Genomic DNA, 15175 nt, shown 5'->3' on the forward strand with positions numbered 1-15175 from the left:
GGATTCAGATAAGTGTCCCTAGCTCTCCCTGCCACTCCTGTTCTGAGTTTTCAGCTGTAGTTTGCATTAATTACAGATTTAAACAATGATGCCCTGCAGATAAAGTACTTAATCTTCATAATCTGTAAACAGTCATTTAATGAGGTAGGTGAGGATCTTGCCAAATAGTCAGATTTTTCCTCCTCTATACACATTCACATTTGTAGGATTCTTAACTTTGGAAAGAAAGAAACTTAAAAGGAAAAGGAGAAATTTCACATAGCTATGTGAGACCCATACCTGCTATCAGAAAAGGTGAAAATCTGTTCTGGTTGCAATAGTGTGATGAAGTCTTAACTTTAAAGATTTGCATCCCATTTTAATTTTATTTTTCCATCTTCAGTATAATGATCAGGTACACATTTCTCTGTTTCCAAGCACAATTCAATGTTGCCATGTTCTCTTATCACTTAACATCCTCCCCTGGCATTCTGTTAGGTGCTAGGATCACAACATTGAAAAAGACACTGTCCTTACTCTCAGGAGGTAAAAGGAAACCATTCAGGGGGCAATGAGTAATAATAAGAACAAATGACAGGTCTTGACAAACTAGTAGGAGAGTGAAGGAGAGGCTGAGTAACTCTGATATGGGACAAGGTACAAGGGACATTGGCTGTTGAAACAATGTAAATATAGTGAGGTGCTTCTCTCCTTTACATTAAGGGTGAAGGATTCCAATATGGTTGTCCCCCTGAATGGTGAAAGAGATTTGAAAGATGGCTGTAGTCTGGTCAAAGGTAAGGATCAGGTCTTTGTGGGGTACTTCAAATCTCTCAGTCCATTGTAGCTAATCTGTCTACATGCACCAAGGACTCTGTTAAACCATTACTTTATGGGTTTAGAAACACTTTTTCATTAGAGGTTTTAAGTACTTCCCTGTTTATTACTCTTTAGGCTCACTATACAACATAAATTGCATATTAATTTGGGAACTTTTACCACTTCGTCTAACTGTACTGAAATATCCTAGGACTTCATCCCTTTCGAGTTATTTAGCATGTAATGAGATATGTTATAATATCACATTACCAAAAAGGGAATTTATATCTCACAACCTTAACCACCCACTACTGTATTACACTGATCTTCCTGCTTAATACAGTTGGGTTGGAGCATTTTCTAGGATTCCTCTGGATCTCATGAAAAATTGTATGATAACGTGTTTACCCCATCAATTCTATAAAAAAGAAAACAGCTTCATGCATGATACAATGAATGTTTTTGATAACTGAATCTGATGGAGGAGAAATAGTGTTGGAATGGGGACAGGGTGGCAATGAGGGAAGTTACAATAAAACTGTGAACTCAAAGATGAATGATATTTTCATACCTTTAGTAATTTTTTTCTTGGGGTGGTTCAAATAGGGGTTTTTTTTGTTCCAGTTAGGATTTTCTGTTCCCCAGTGGCAGTTCCAGTCTTGCTCACCTGGCTGCTGTTAGATTCTCTGCATCAGGAGACCCTGTTAGTGTCTGGGACTTACTCTCAGAGGGGGAATAAGGCATTCCCTTCCAGGGTTCCTCTATTCTCTTTGATCCTCTGCTTTCCTAAGCAAGGGTTTGTGCAGCTGGCACCTGCCAGGCATGGCTCTCACATGATAAGTAGAAGAGATTTAGATGGCTTTCCAATTCTTTTTCTCTTGCTAATAGAATAAGTTAGTAATGACTGGCAATTTGGAGATGAATTTTAAACATATTTCATGTGTGACTCATAACATTCTGAAGTACGTAGGTTAAGTTGACCATTTTAACAATTTATCTTTTGAAATGGGCAAATTGAAATTCATTGATATTGTGTATATTTTCACAGTTTAATTAGTAGGGTTTGGATGTGGAAGAAATGGAAGTTAGGTCTAAAGCCAGTGACTATATGAATACATCTGTTTCCTGTGTCACCAAAGTGATGTAGAAATACATATCTTATCTGGCATTTTGTTTTATATGTTTTTAGGTTTCTCTCTCTCATCTCCATGCACATGCCCATAAAATCCTCAGGCACTTTCCCAGAAATCTGGAATCTCTTTTTTCCTTGCACTTACTATTTTGATTCCTGGTTTCACTGCTCTGAGTGCAATTTTCTTCTTAGTTTTCTTTTATGTTGTGTCCGATAGTACTGTTTATTATTATTATTATTATTATTAGTAGTAGTAGTAGTAGTAGTATTGTCAGGACCACATAACTCCAGAAACTCAGACAGAACTTGAACCATTTCTCCCAAATATTGTTTACGAAATTATTGAGTGCAACCAGTGACAGGTACCTCAGTTATCTTCTGGGCATAATTTTTTGTTTTTACAGCATAGCTTGTAGAAATTCTTTAGATTGAGCTTAATCTGAGGAACTACTTTATTACTCCCTCTGATCCCCAATTGTGGTCTCTGTCTTCAACCTCTAATGTTAGCTAGATTTAATTTAATTCCTCCACCATGATTCAAGCATTTGTAGGCAGATATTTTGCCCTAAAGTCCCTGTGTTTCAATATGTACAGTTGATAACTCCAAATCATCTAAACTAAGCTGCAGATAATGCCCTTTCCAGGCTCCCATTCCCATTCATCTCCTGTGGACAAAGTCCTGCGTATTTGCCTCTCTGGTACCACCCAGCAAAAGACCCAAAAAGGCAAGAGGCGGCAGAAGGGAAAGTCCCTTCGCACAGGTTCTCATTTGTGCTTCCTGATGTAAGACAGGGTTCAGTCTCTACTACCCTGTTTTCAGATTACTTCAGCAGTACTGACTCCAGAATGGAAAGGAGCACTGATCTGATGGAAGAGAAAGGTGTCTCCTCTTCCCATCCCCAGTGCTCTGGCTAATCTTGGTATAGCTGCTTCTCAGGCACCCTCTATACCCAGACTCACTTACAGAGGATGTGAAGCTGGGGTCCACTGATATCGGAGTTCTGGTTAGTTCCTGAAATATCTGGGTGTAGTTATAACTCCAGAGCCTAAGGGATTTTACCCTCTGGGAACTTCTCCAATCCTTTCTTCCTTGTTCTTAAAAGATCCTCTTAGGACAGACAAGCAGGCAGGTTGGAGAAAAAAATGATTTTCTTTCTCTATAAAAGCAAGGAGATTCTTTTTTCAAGTTACTGTAGCATTATTATCATTATGATGCCATCATACAAGTCATGATAAGTTAACATCAATCCATTTGATAGTATGGTTTGGGAGGTATCTATCTAACAATCATGTGGACGAAGCCAATAATAACTTCTGAGTGAGCTTATTGGACCCATGGAGGGCACAAGGGTTAGTATCCAAAATCTATAAAGAACTTATCAAGCCTAACACCCCTCAAAACAACAACCCAGTTAAGAAATGGAAGGAAGACATGAACAGACACTTTTCCAAAGAATACATCCAGACAGCTAACAGACACATAAAAACAGTCTCAATTTCACTCATCATCAGGGAAATACAAACCAAAGCCACAATGGGACACCATTTCACACCTATCAGAATGGCCAAAATTAACGACACAGGAAACAACAGGTGTTTGTAAGGTTGCAGAGAAAGGGGAACTCCCTTACCCTGTTAGTGGGAATGCAAACTGTTGCAGGTACTCTGCAGGACAGTATGTAGGGTCCACAAAAAACTAAGAAGAGCACTACCCTATGAGCCTACATTTGTACTGTTAGGTATTTCCCTAAAGGATACAAAAATGCTGATTCAAAGGGGTATATGCACTCCAATAATTATAGCAGCGTTGTCAACAGTAGCTAAACTATGGAGAGAGCTCAAATGTCCATTGACTGATGAATGGATAAACAAGATGTGGCGCATATATATATATATATATATATATATATATATATATATATAAATATTACCCAGCCATTAAAAAGAGTGAAATCTTGCCATTTGCAATGATGTGGATGGAGCTAGAATGTATCATGTTAAGAAAATAAGCCAACCAGATAAAGACAAATACCATATGACTTCACGCTTTTATGGAATTGAAAAAATAAAACAGTAGAGCACATGGAAAGTGGAGGAAAAAGAGAAGAGGGGAAACAAACCACAAGAGATTCTTAGTGATAGAAAACAAACTAAGGGTTGCTGGTGGGTGGAAGAGGGGCTAGATAGGTGATGGGTATTAAAATGAGCACTTGTGATGAGCACAGGGTTTGGTATGTAAGTGATGAATCACTGAATTCTGCTCCTGAAACCAATATTGCATTGTATGTTAACTAAGATTTAAATTAATAAAAATAATATAAAAAATAATCCTGTGAAAATGCAATGTGTTTTTCAAAGTCAAAATCCTACAGTGACTTTTGCTGTATCGAAAGACTTTTCAAATAGGATGTATCTACAACTGTAATCTAGGAAACACAATTTATTTTTCATTTTCATTTTGAGACTCATGTGAATTATTCACATCCTCAAATTATGGGAGCAAACGTCATTAGTTTCTTTTTCTTTCTTATTTTTCATTTTAAAAAATTGATTACAGCCGACACACAATGTTGCATTAATAGCTGTACAACATAGTGATTCAACGAGTGTATACAGTTATGCTGTTCTCACCACAGGTGCAGCTACCACCTACCACCTGTGTTCTACCACCGTAGAACACAATTACAGTACCCCTGACCAAGGGTGATGGTGTGCCATCAGCATCAGTCTTTTTAAAGGCTTTATTTTGCTTTATTTTTATTTCTCTGTCAACTGCATATCTCAACTTCACTCCTATTTCTCTTCTGTTTAGAAAAGTGAAAGCCCCAGTGTTCTTAAAATATGTCTTTCTAATTAATCTCATGTATGCTTATGCAACTACATGTTCATCTATTGGAGGATGATTTGGATATTGGATTTTATAAATGATATGGGATCATAAATCTGATCTTATTCTTTGTGTTCACTCAACACTAAATTTTAACAACTGTCCATGTTGTTCTGTGTAAGTCATTCTTTTTGATTGCTGTTCAATTCCCATGATATGTATTTTCCTTTTTTATGTAAGTAGCCAACAACACCAAAATGACTTACAATTAACTCTTAACAATACTGTTACTGTTAATATATTTGTATGCTTCTCTTAGAGTCCTTAGAATGTGTGTAGGAGTGGTTTGTGTTTCCACTTATAGCATACAAAAATATTTAATTTTACTAGGAATTACCAAATATCTCTCCAAAATATTTAAAAATCTCACTAGAAATTTCTGAAGTGTATTTTCACATTCCTTATACCATTTAATGTGACCTTTAAAAAATAACCTAGGTGAATATAAGTTACTACTTTATTATTTTTATATTTAAAAAATTTTAAGTTTATCTACCTATTTTGAGAGGAAGAGAGTGAGGGAAGGGCAGGGAGAGAGGGATAGAGAGAGAATCCTAAGCAGAAATCATGCTGCCAGTGCAGAGTCCAACACAGGGCTAGATCTCAGGATCCACAAGATCATGACCTAAGCCCAAATCAAGAGTTGGATGCTTAACCAACTGAGCCACCTAGGTACCCCTTAAAATTTTTAAAAATTTTACTTAGAGAGAGAGCTTCAGTCAGGGAGAGTGGCAGAGGGTGAGAGAGAGAATCTCAAGTAGGCTCCAAAATCAGTGCAGAGCCCGATGCAGGGTTCAGTCTAAGGGATCTTGGGGTCATAGCCTGAGGCAAAACCAAGAGTCAGATGCTTAACTGACTGAGCCACACAGATGCCCCAATTTTAGCCAGTCTGACAGCTGTGAGGTGGTGTCTCACTATGGTTTTGATTTGTGTTTCTCTGATGATTAGTGATGTTGAGCATCTTTTCATGTGTCTATTAGCCATCTGGATGTCTTTAGAAAAATGTCTCTTCATGTCTTCTGCTCATTTCTTCACTGGATTATTTATTTTTTGGGTGTTGAGTTTTTATAAAGTTTATTTATTTATTTTGAAAGAGAGAGAGAGAGAGAGAGAGAGAAAGCAGAGGAGGGGCATAGAAAGAGGGAGACAAAATCCCAAGCAGACTTCATGCCGACAGTGTGGATGTGGGGCTCAATGAACCATGAGATCATGACCTGAGCTGAAATCAAGAAGCAGACACTTAACCATTTGAGCCACCCTGGCGCCCCGAGTTTGAAACTTTATAGATTTTGGATATAAACCCTTTATCAGATATATCATTTACAAATAACTTCTCCCATCCATCTGTTGCCTTTTACTTTTGTTGATAGTTTCCTTTGCTATGCAGAAACTTTTTACTTTGATAAGTCCCCATAGTTTTATTTTTGCTTTAGTTTCCATTGCCTCAGAAGACCAATCTAGTAAGAAATTGCTCCAGTCGACATCAAAGAGGTTACTGCTTGTTTCCTCCTCCAGTATTTTTATGGTTTCCGGTCTCACATTTAGGTCTTTTATCCATTTTGAATTTATTTGTGTGCATGATGCAACAAAGTAGTCCAGTTTCATTCTTTTGCATATTGCCGTCCATTTTCCAGCACCATTTGTTGAAAAGACTGTCATTTTACCATTGGATATTCTTTCTTGCTTTGTTGACAATTAATTGCCCCTATAGTTGCAGGTCCATTTCTGGGTTTTCTGTTCTGTTCTAGTGATCTATGTGCCAGTTTTGTGCTTTGATCACCACAACTTTGTAATGTAATTTGAAATCTGGAATTGTGATGCCTTCAGGTTTGGTTTTCTTTTTAAGATTGCTTTAGCTATTCAGGGTACTTTGTGGTTCCATACACATTTTAGGATTATTTGCTGTAGCTCTATGAAAAATGCTGTTAGTGTTTTGATAGGAATTGCATTAAATTTGTATGTTGCTTTGGGTAATATAGACATTTCAAAAATATTTTTTCTTCCAATCCATGAGCATCGAATGCTCATTTCCACTTCCATTTCCTTGTGTCATTTTCAGTTTCTTTCATCAATATTTTATGATTTTCAGAGTACAGGTCTTTCACCTCTTTGCTTAGGTATATTCCTAGATATCTCATTATTTTTGGTGCAATTGTAAATGAGATTGATTCCTTAATTTCTCTTTCTGCTGCTTCTATATTAGTGTACAGAAATATAACACTGTACATTGAATTGTGTCCTACAATTTTACTCAATCTGATTTTCAGTTCTCGCAATATTTTGGTGGAGTCTTTTGGGTTTTCTATATAGAGAATTATGTCATCTGCAAATAGTGAAAGTTTTACTTCTTCTTGATGTGGAAATGTTGGGGTTCAAAGCCAGTGGCCAAGAAAGAATTCTTGAGATGTCTTTGGTGCAAAAAGGTGGTTTAATTAAAGCACAGGGATAGTACCCATGGGCAGAAAGAGCTGCACTGGGGTCGTGATGGGTGACTGATTGTATAACTTCAAATAGGGAGAGCACAGGTCTCTATTTTGGAAACAAGGTTTCCAGGACACTGAGGGGTCTAGGTATTGTTGGAAAAAGGTCATTTATTGCTGTTTAATAAACCCTCAGACAGAGACCCTTCAGATACGTATCAGTGGGCCTTTGCTTGGAGGATGTTTGCCAACATACATCTTGGGGTGTAGAGGTAAAGCAAGTTTCCAAAGGCATTTCTATATGTTTAAAGTAGACTCACAAGATCGTGGGGGTTGGGGTAATGTTAAGCTAAGATTGCCTTTTGCTCTTAGCAAAGTGTCAACACTGAGGCAGCTGAGTTTCTAGAGAAAGGTGACTCTGCATGTCTAAAGGACTTATCAGTGGCCTGTAAGTTGAAAGAAAAATTTAACTTTTTCTTTTGCCTTTGTTCTGACATCAGTCCTTTGTGATTTGGATGCCTTTTATTTCTTTTTGTTGTCAGATTTCTGAGACTAGGGCATCCAGTACTAAGTTAAATAACAGTGGTGAGTGGACACCTCTGTCTTGTTCCTGACCATAGGGCAAAAGCTCTCAGTTTTTCCCTGTCGAGGATGACGTTAGCTCTGGGTGTTTCACAGATAGCCTTCATTATGTTGAGGATATTTCCCTATAAATATAGTTTTCTGGGCATTTTTATCATGAACGGATGCTGTACTTTGTCAACATAAATGTAAAATACACACTGGATTTCAAAGACCTAGCATACATAAAACGAATGTAAAATATGTTAGTATTAAATTCTTTTGTATGTATTATGTGTTGAAATTATGTTTTAGATATTGGATTCAACAAAACACATAATTAAGTTCAATTTAACGTTTCTTTTTATAGTTTACGGTGGTGACTAAAACATTTAAAATTAAGGATGTGGTTCGCATTGGACAGCACTATTTTAGTATCAATTATTTTAGTGGGATAAAGCCGTCATTAATCTTTTGAACTTCTCAAATGGATCTGTCAATACTGCTTTGATGTGAGCCATAAATGTGTAAAAGTTGCATATAAACACAACAATGTAAAACTTTCAAAAATATAAGTTTTAAATGTAAAGATTTTACTGTCTAGTTTGGAAGACAACACATGTCAAATTTTCTCAGTCTTGGGTGGTATATGCTTTAAATCCCCTGATGTAGCCCTTTTCATGCATTCAATGTTCAAGTTTTCTAACAGCTAATTGGAGAGATCTTGGTTTGCTATGCAATATGACCCTGGTGGCGATTAGTCCTGAAAGTTTTTGGTCCCTTGATGAGCAGATGTTAATATATGATAGTATTTAAACTAGTAAACTTTTATTAGTTCCTAAGAGATAGTAGTTTAACTTCACATTAGCACATTATATCATATTTGTAAGACTTTTCTGTTTGTATCCAGTTACATGCACTTTATTATTATTTTTAATTTTAATTTTAAATTTATTTTCATCCAACTTAGTTAACATGTAGTGTAATAATGATTTCAGGAAAAGAATTTAGTGATTCATCACTTTACATATAACACCCAGTGCTCATCCCAGCAAGTGTCCTGCTTAATCCATCCCCCCATCCAAAACTCCACCAGCAACCCTCAATTTGTAATCTGTATTTAAGAGTTTCTTATGGTTTGTCTCCCTCTCTGTTTTTATATTATTTTTGCTTTCCTTCCCTTATGTTCATCTGTCTTATTTCTTAAATTCCACATATGAGTGAAATCATATGATATTTGTCTTTCTCTGACTGGCTTATTTTGCTTAGCATAACACACTTAAGGTCCATCCATGTTGTTTCAAATGGCAAGATATCATTCTTTTTGATCACTGAGTAATGTTTCATCATATATACACATATGTATACATACTACATCTTCTTTATCCATTCATCAGTCAATGGGACATTTGGGCTCTTTTCATACTTTGACTATTGTTGATTGTGTTACTATGAACATTGGGGTGCATAGGCCCCTTCAAAACAGCATAACTGAATCCTTTGGATAAATACCTAGTAGTGCAATTGCTAGGTCATAGGGTAGTTCTATTTTAATTTTTTTGAGGAATTTCCATATTGTTTTCCAGAGTGGCTGCACCAGGTTGCATTCCCACCAGCACTACAAAAGGGTTGCTCTTTCTCCATATCCTCAGCAACTTCTGATGTTGCCTGAATTGTTCATATTCTGACAGGTGTGAGGTGGTATCTTATTGTGGTGTTAATTTGTATTTCCCTGATGATGAGTGACGTTGAGCATTTTTTCATGTGTGTCTTAGCAATCTGGATGTCTTCTTTGGAGAAGTGTCTGTTCATGTCTTTTGCCCATTTATTCACTGGATTATTTGGTTTTTGGGTGTTGAGTTTGATAAATTACTTATAGATTTTGGATACAATCTCTTTATCTGTTTTGTCATTTGCAAATATATTCCCCCATTGTTTCAGTTGCCTTTTAGTTTTGCTGATTGTTTCCTTAGCTGTGCAGAAGGTTTTTATCTTGATGAAGTCCTAATAGTTCATTTTTGCTTTTGTTTCCCTTGCCTCTGGAGACATGTTGAGTAAGAAGTTGATGTGGCAGAGGTCAAAGAGGTTGTTACCTGTTTTCTCTTCTAGGATTTTGATGGCTTCCTGTGTTATATTTAGGTCTTTCATTCATTTTGAGTTCATTTTTGTGTATAGTGTAAAAATGTGGTCCAAGTTTATTCTTCTAAATGTCACTGTCCAGTTTTCCCAACACCATTTGCTGAAGAGACTGTATTTTTTCCATTGGATATTCTTTCCTGCTTTATCAAAGATTAGTTGGCTATACATTTGTGGGTTTGTTTCTGGGTTCTCTACTCTGTTCTATTGATTGATGTGTCTGTTCTTCTGCCAGTAACATACTGTCTTGATGATTACTGCTTTTTAATATGGCTTGAAGTCCAGAATTGCAATGTCCCAGCTTTGGTTTTCCTTTTCAGGATTGCTTTGGCTGTTTGGGGTCCTGTCTGGATCCATACAAATTTTAGGATTGTTTGTTCTAGCTCAGTGAAGAATGCTGGTGTTATTTTCATAGGAATTGCACTAAATATGTAGATTGCTTTGGGTCGTATCAACATTTTAACAATATTTGGTCTTCCAATACATAATCATGGAATGTTTTTCCACTTTTTAAGTCGTATTTAAAAAAAAAATTTTAACGTTTATTTTTTTTTGAGACAGAGAGAGACAGAGCATGAACCGGGGAGGGCCAGAGAGAGAGAGGGAGACACAGAATCTGAAGCGGGCTCCAGGCTCTGAGCTGTCAGCACAGAGCCTGACGCAGGGTTGGAACTCACAGAGCGGGAGATCATGACCTGAGCCGAAGTCGGACGCTTAATCGACTGAGCCACCCAGGCGCCCCCCCCTTTTTTTTTTAAAAATTTTTTAATGTTTATTTATTTTTGAGACAGAGACAGAGCATGAATGGAGGAGGGCCAGAGAGAGAGGGAGACACAGAATCTGAAGCAGGCTACAGGCTCTGAGCTGTCAGCACAGAGCCCGTAAGTCGTATTTTAAACCAAATAATTTTTTAAGGTTGAAATGTGTGAGAGAATGAGATTGTGGAGAGCTCTTTTTCAAGTAACAAAGAAAAAGGTTATCTATGGCATGAACCTAATTGGATATTGACATTGTTTTTTCTTTGTTTTTTTTTTTTTTTACTTTTGATAGTTATATTTTTCCCAATAAAATGTTGATTATGTTCTTTAAACTATTGATTCTTAATTATGTCAGTACCTGTTTTTGGTGTTTGTTCTTTTTTCCAATAGTAGCTCATAATGGTATCTAGAAGAAGAGGAGTGAGATACCAATTCATTGTTATTTATTGTGAGACAGAGAAGAACAAGAAATGGACAGTTTTGCAGAATGAAAACTTAAGTAGGCCCAGGATGAATCAATGAAGGCTAAGAGGCCTAGATTTTGGGGACAGTATTGGCATTAGACTGTTGAGAGATTTTCCTTCCATGATGAAACAAGGAAATACACTTATGAGTTGTTATTAAGGTGCAAAAGCTTATATTTAGAAAGAACCTTTTAAAATAAATTTTTCACTATCCACAAGGGTAACAGATGAGTAACATGAAACACAATGAGACCACCTAATTTGTTCCCAAGAACCCAACTTTTTGTGTAGTTGAGTAAGCCTTACCTTTCAGACCTTTAACTCTCTATCTAGTGCTTTCTTATGTTGTCAGGTAACTTACTACATATAGATATGCCTTATTCCATTCCTCATTCTCTCCCATTGAGAAAAATATGTTCTTGGAACTCATATTGTATTACCACTAACCATAGTTTTAGCTCCTGACAGCAACAATATTCTATTTTTGTGTATTCATATCTGAAGAATTACCAGGACACAAAGTATCTTTAGATACTATACAATTAACATGAAAATAATGTTCAGATATTATATTTTTGATATTTAAATTATTATTACTGCATCATATATTATAATCCTTGCAATCTTTAACTCTTTAGCAGAGCTGTCTGTGCATATCATAAAATATGACACTCTGGATCCAAAAGATAAATGTCCTCCCCTTTGGGGAGGAGAATTTAGGAATCTCTTAAATCTGATCAAACTCATTGCTAATTGTTTCACAAATGAGAAATCCAAGAAAAATCCCAGTTCTCTTGCAATGCACATTTCAAAAGACAACCCAATTACAGACCCAGTTACACATGAATAACAATCTTCCATCATTCAGGACTGAAATTCAACTCCTATGTCTTTGTATCCAATATGCTTCCTTCTGTGGAAATAAGAATAAGAATGCATTACACATTACATAGCTGTACCCCCAAATATCCACAGTTGTATATTCAAGAATGCAAAGGCATGAAATATTAACAGCTGTATATTCAGGAACATAAATTTGTCACTTCAGAACCTACCCATGGAATCTCTGTATGTTGTTAGTATAGGATAATATGTGTGGAGAAAAAAAGTAAAGTGGTCAAGGATATTGTTAAAGTAAAAGTGAGACAAAAGGAAACTTACAATGAAACTTAAATTTTATTAAATAAGACACAATATCCAATAACCAGTTTGAAATTGTAACTCATAGATAAAATTTCAGCTGACTTACCCATTATTTGATTCAAACTTAAACTATATTAGGAATGAAGAGATCCAGTTGTCCTTATTACCACCCTTTCTTTAATAATCTCTGGATTCCTTGCTTGATCTCCTGGGTCCGCACTCCATAAACTATGGGGTTGAGGGCTGCGGGGATGACATGGTGGAGGACGTTGAGCAAGACTGGAACATCAGAGGAGACCTTCTTCTTCACCACATGAGTGAGCACGAAGACCAGAAGGATGGTGCTGAAGAAGAGGATAAGGATGAAGTGGGAGCCACATGTGCTCAGGGCCTTGGCCACAGCACCCTCTGCCTTGAGTCTCAGCACAGCTCGCAGTATGAGGGTGTAGGAGAGGAAGATGAGGATGAGGTCAGATCCTAGCAGTGTCCAGCCTCCAGCAAACTGGTAGAGGCGATTGATGGTGACATCATTACAGGAGAGCCTGGAGACAGACATATTGGCACAGATGCAGTTTTCAATGACTTTTCTCCCACAATAATGGAGTCTGGATGAGAGAATGGGAATAGGCACTGTAGAAATAACATTCCTGGCCAAAATAAAAATGGCAGCCTTGGCTACAAATTGATCAGTGATGATGGATGGGTACCTCAGTGGATGGCAGATGGCCACATAACGGTCATAGGCCATGACCATGAATGTGCAGGACTCCATGGCAAGGAAACAGTTCATAATGTACATCTGGAGGAAGCAGGAATAGAAGCTGATGGACTTGAGTTCAAACCAAAAGATGGCCAGGACCTTGGGAATGACAGTGAGGCAGAGCACAATGTCCAATAGGGAGAGGATGCTGAGTAGATAGTACATGGGCTCATGCAGAGAGGCTTCCAGCCATATAGTGATCAGGAGGACACCATTGGCCCCCATGGCCAGGAAGAAGAGAAGGCTTAGGGGGAGGGAAAAAGAAAGTTGCCAGGTGTGGGACCTGACAAAACAATTCAGGAGGAAATCTGAAACCTCAGAGGAGATGGTGTCATTTTGGTGTGCTGTCATATTTTTTCATATATTTCTACAGCTTTCTTGTAGTGGTCTGTAAAATTAGGATAAAAATTAGCTAGTGACACATGACACATGGATTTAGAACTATTTGCCTCACCTAGGTGACATGCTTGAGTCCTAGCAAGTTGTCCAGAGTCACGTGAATTCATCTGTTTGTCCTTTGTGCCATGCTACTGGGATAATCCTATCAATTTAAGCAGTATAGAGGACTGAGGATTTGTGCTTTGTTTAGATATGTTTGAATTATTCAAAATGTAAGTTTAAGGAAGTTTTATATCTTTGCAGCAACTAAAGAGAAGGAGAAGTTACTTGGAAACTACTTTGTGAAAGGTGAGTCTCTAAATTTGTACTCTTAAATTTCTTCCCTTTTGTGTTTTATTCTTTAATTACCACCTAGACTACCACATGACAATTTAGCAATATGCACAAATGAGTAGCAGAGTCTGGCACAAAGTAAGGACTCAGGCGCATGGCCTTAGTTCTCTATGCCACCCCCCATTCTGAATTTTCAGCTATAGTTGGCTTTAATCACAGTTTGAAAAAATGATACCCTGGAATAAATTTAGTTAATTTTCACCTTGTCTAAAATGTTATTTTAGTTCATTGGTTGTTGATCCCACCAAAGAATTGCCAATAGGTATTCATATATGTAGGATTCTTAGCTTCAGGGAACAAACAGTTTTAACAGTAGAATGTGCAATTCCACATAAGTGTGTGACAGTGGCCAAATAATTGCCGGTACATATTAATATATGTAGGATTCTTAACTTTGGTGAAGAAACAACCTTAAAAGTAGAATGTGCACATAGAAATGTGAGAATGATATGTGTCTTTAAACAAGATGAAAGTTGATTGTTCTGATTGCAGTAATGTGAGGGTGATGAAGTCTACCTCAAGTCCTTTCGTTTCCTTTCTATATCCCTTTTGGTCTTCACTGTAACAATCCAGGTCCTCTTGTCTAGTGGTTATGCTGTGCCTTGGTGGAGTACTCACAAGGATTGGCAGATGCTGCACATACAGGTGTTCATGAAGATAAACACCCATAGAAAAAAAAAAAACATCCAGTCTTGAGTTGGTTAACAAAGGACCTTCTCCGGTCTTGGCCACTGTGTTCATTGAACTTTGCTTTTTCTTAAATTTTTCTCATTGGATACATTCACTTGTAAGTTTGAGACATAACTAATTGCACCTGAACAGCCCAGACCTTGCCACAATGACCTACAGGATGCACAACCTCATGCCACCAAATTTGAAATACTCCCTCCAAACACCACTTTCGTCATTTAGGTTTGTCTTTGATCTTGCCCACCCTCTGATCTAAGTCTTTGCAAAATTTTTACACTTATTCTTATAGGTCAGAGCCCCCAAATTCACCATGTTCAAGAATCTTTAAATTTTCAATCATTCAGAGTATTCTTGGCAGGAATTGGGAATAAATTACATGGAAGGAAGGAATATCTTGAAATGACCACTAGAGGGTATAGCCAAATGGAAAAAAATGGCAATTCAGGCATGAGTATCCATGGAGAGGTACAGAAGAAGAAGCATATTCTCTTTGTCTCCTGAAGAACTTTAGGATAATTATAGCCCTAGGATGAAATTTCTGAGGACAACATAGGAGTGTTTTTTATCTGTTCTTTCCACTCACTGACTCTTCCTTTCTTCTCTTTTCTCGGGATGTTCCTCTGAGTTCAATCCATAATTTATCCAAAAAGCATTGAACTACCTACTCAGCCTTAGAAGTAAAGTATCTGAGACC

General features: G+C 37.2%; 2 protein-coding genes across 2 annotated transcripts in view; one reads left to right on the forward strand and one right to left on the reverse strand.

The window, feature by feature from the left end:
- LOC132677163 (uncharacterized) overlaps positions 1 to 15175 on the forward strand; it is a 286729-nt gene that overhangs the window by 206573 nt on the left and 64981 nt on the right. The window lies entirely within an intron of this gene.
- LOC144613074 (olfactory receptor 56A3-like) lies at positions 12463 to 13442 on the reverse strand. The gene has a single exon (XM_078433982.2). It carries the CDS (start codon positions 13408 to 13410, stop codon positions 12463 to 12465), a length of 948 nt encoding a protein of 315 aa, XP_078290108.1. The 5' UTR covers positions 13411 to 13442.

This window comes from Panthera onca, chromosome D1, assembly GCF_046562875.1.
Source record: "Panthera onca isolate mPanOnc1 chromosome D1, mPanOnc1 haplotype 2, whole genome shotgun sequence".
NCBI lineage: Eukaryota > Metazoa > Chordata > Mammalia > Carnivora > Felidae > Panthera > Panthera onca.

What these genes read in the sequence shown, in the direction of transcription:
- LOC144613074 (XM_078433982.2), bottom strand. Translation starts at nt 13,410, where the DNA reads ATGACAGCACACCAAAATGACACCATCTCCTCTGAGGTTTCAGATTTC.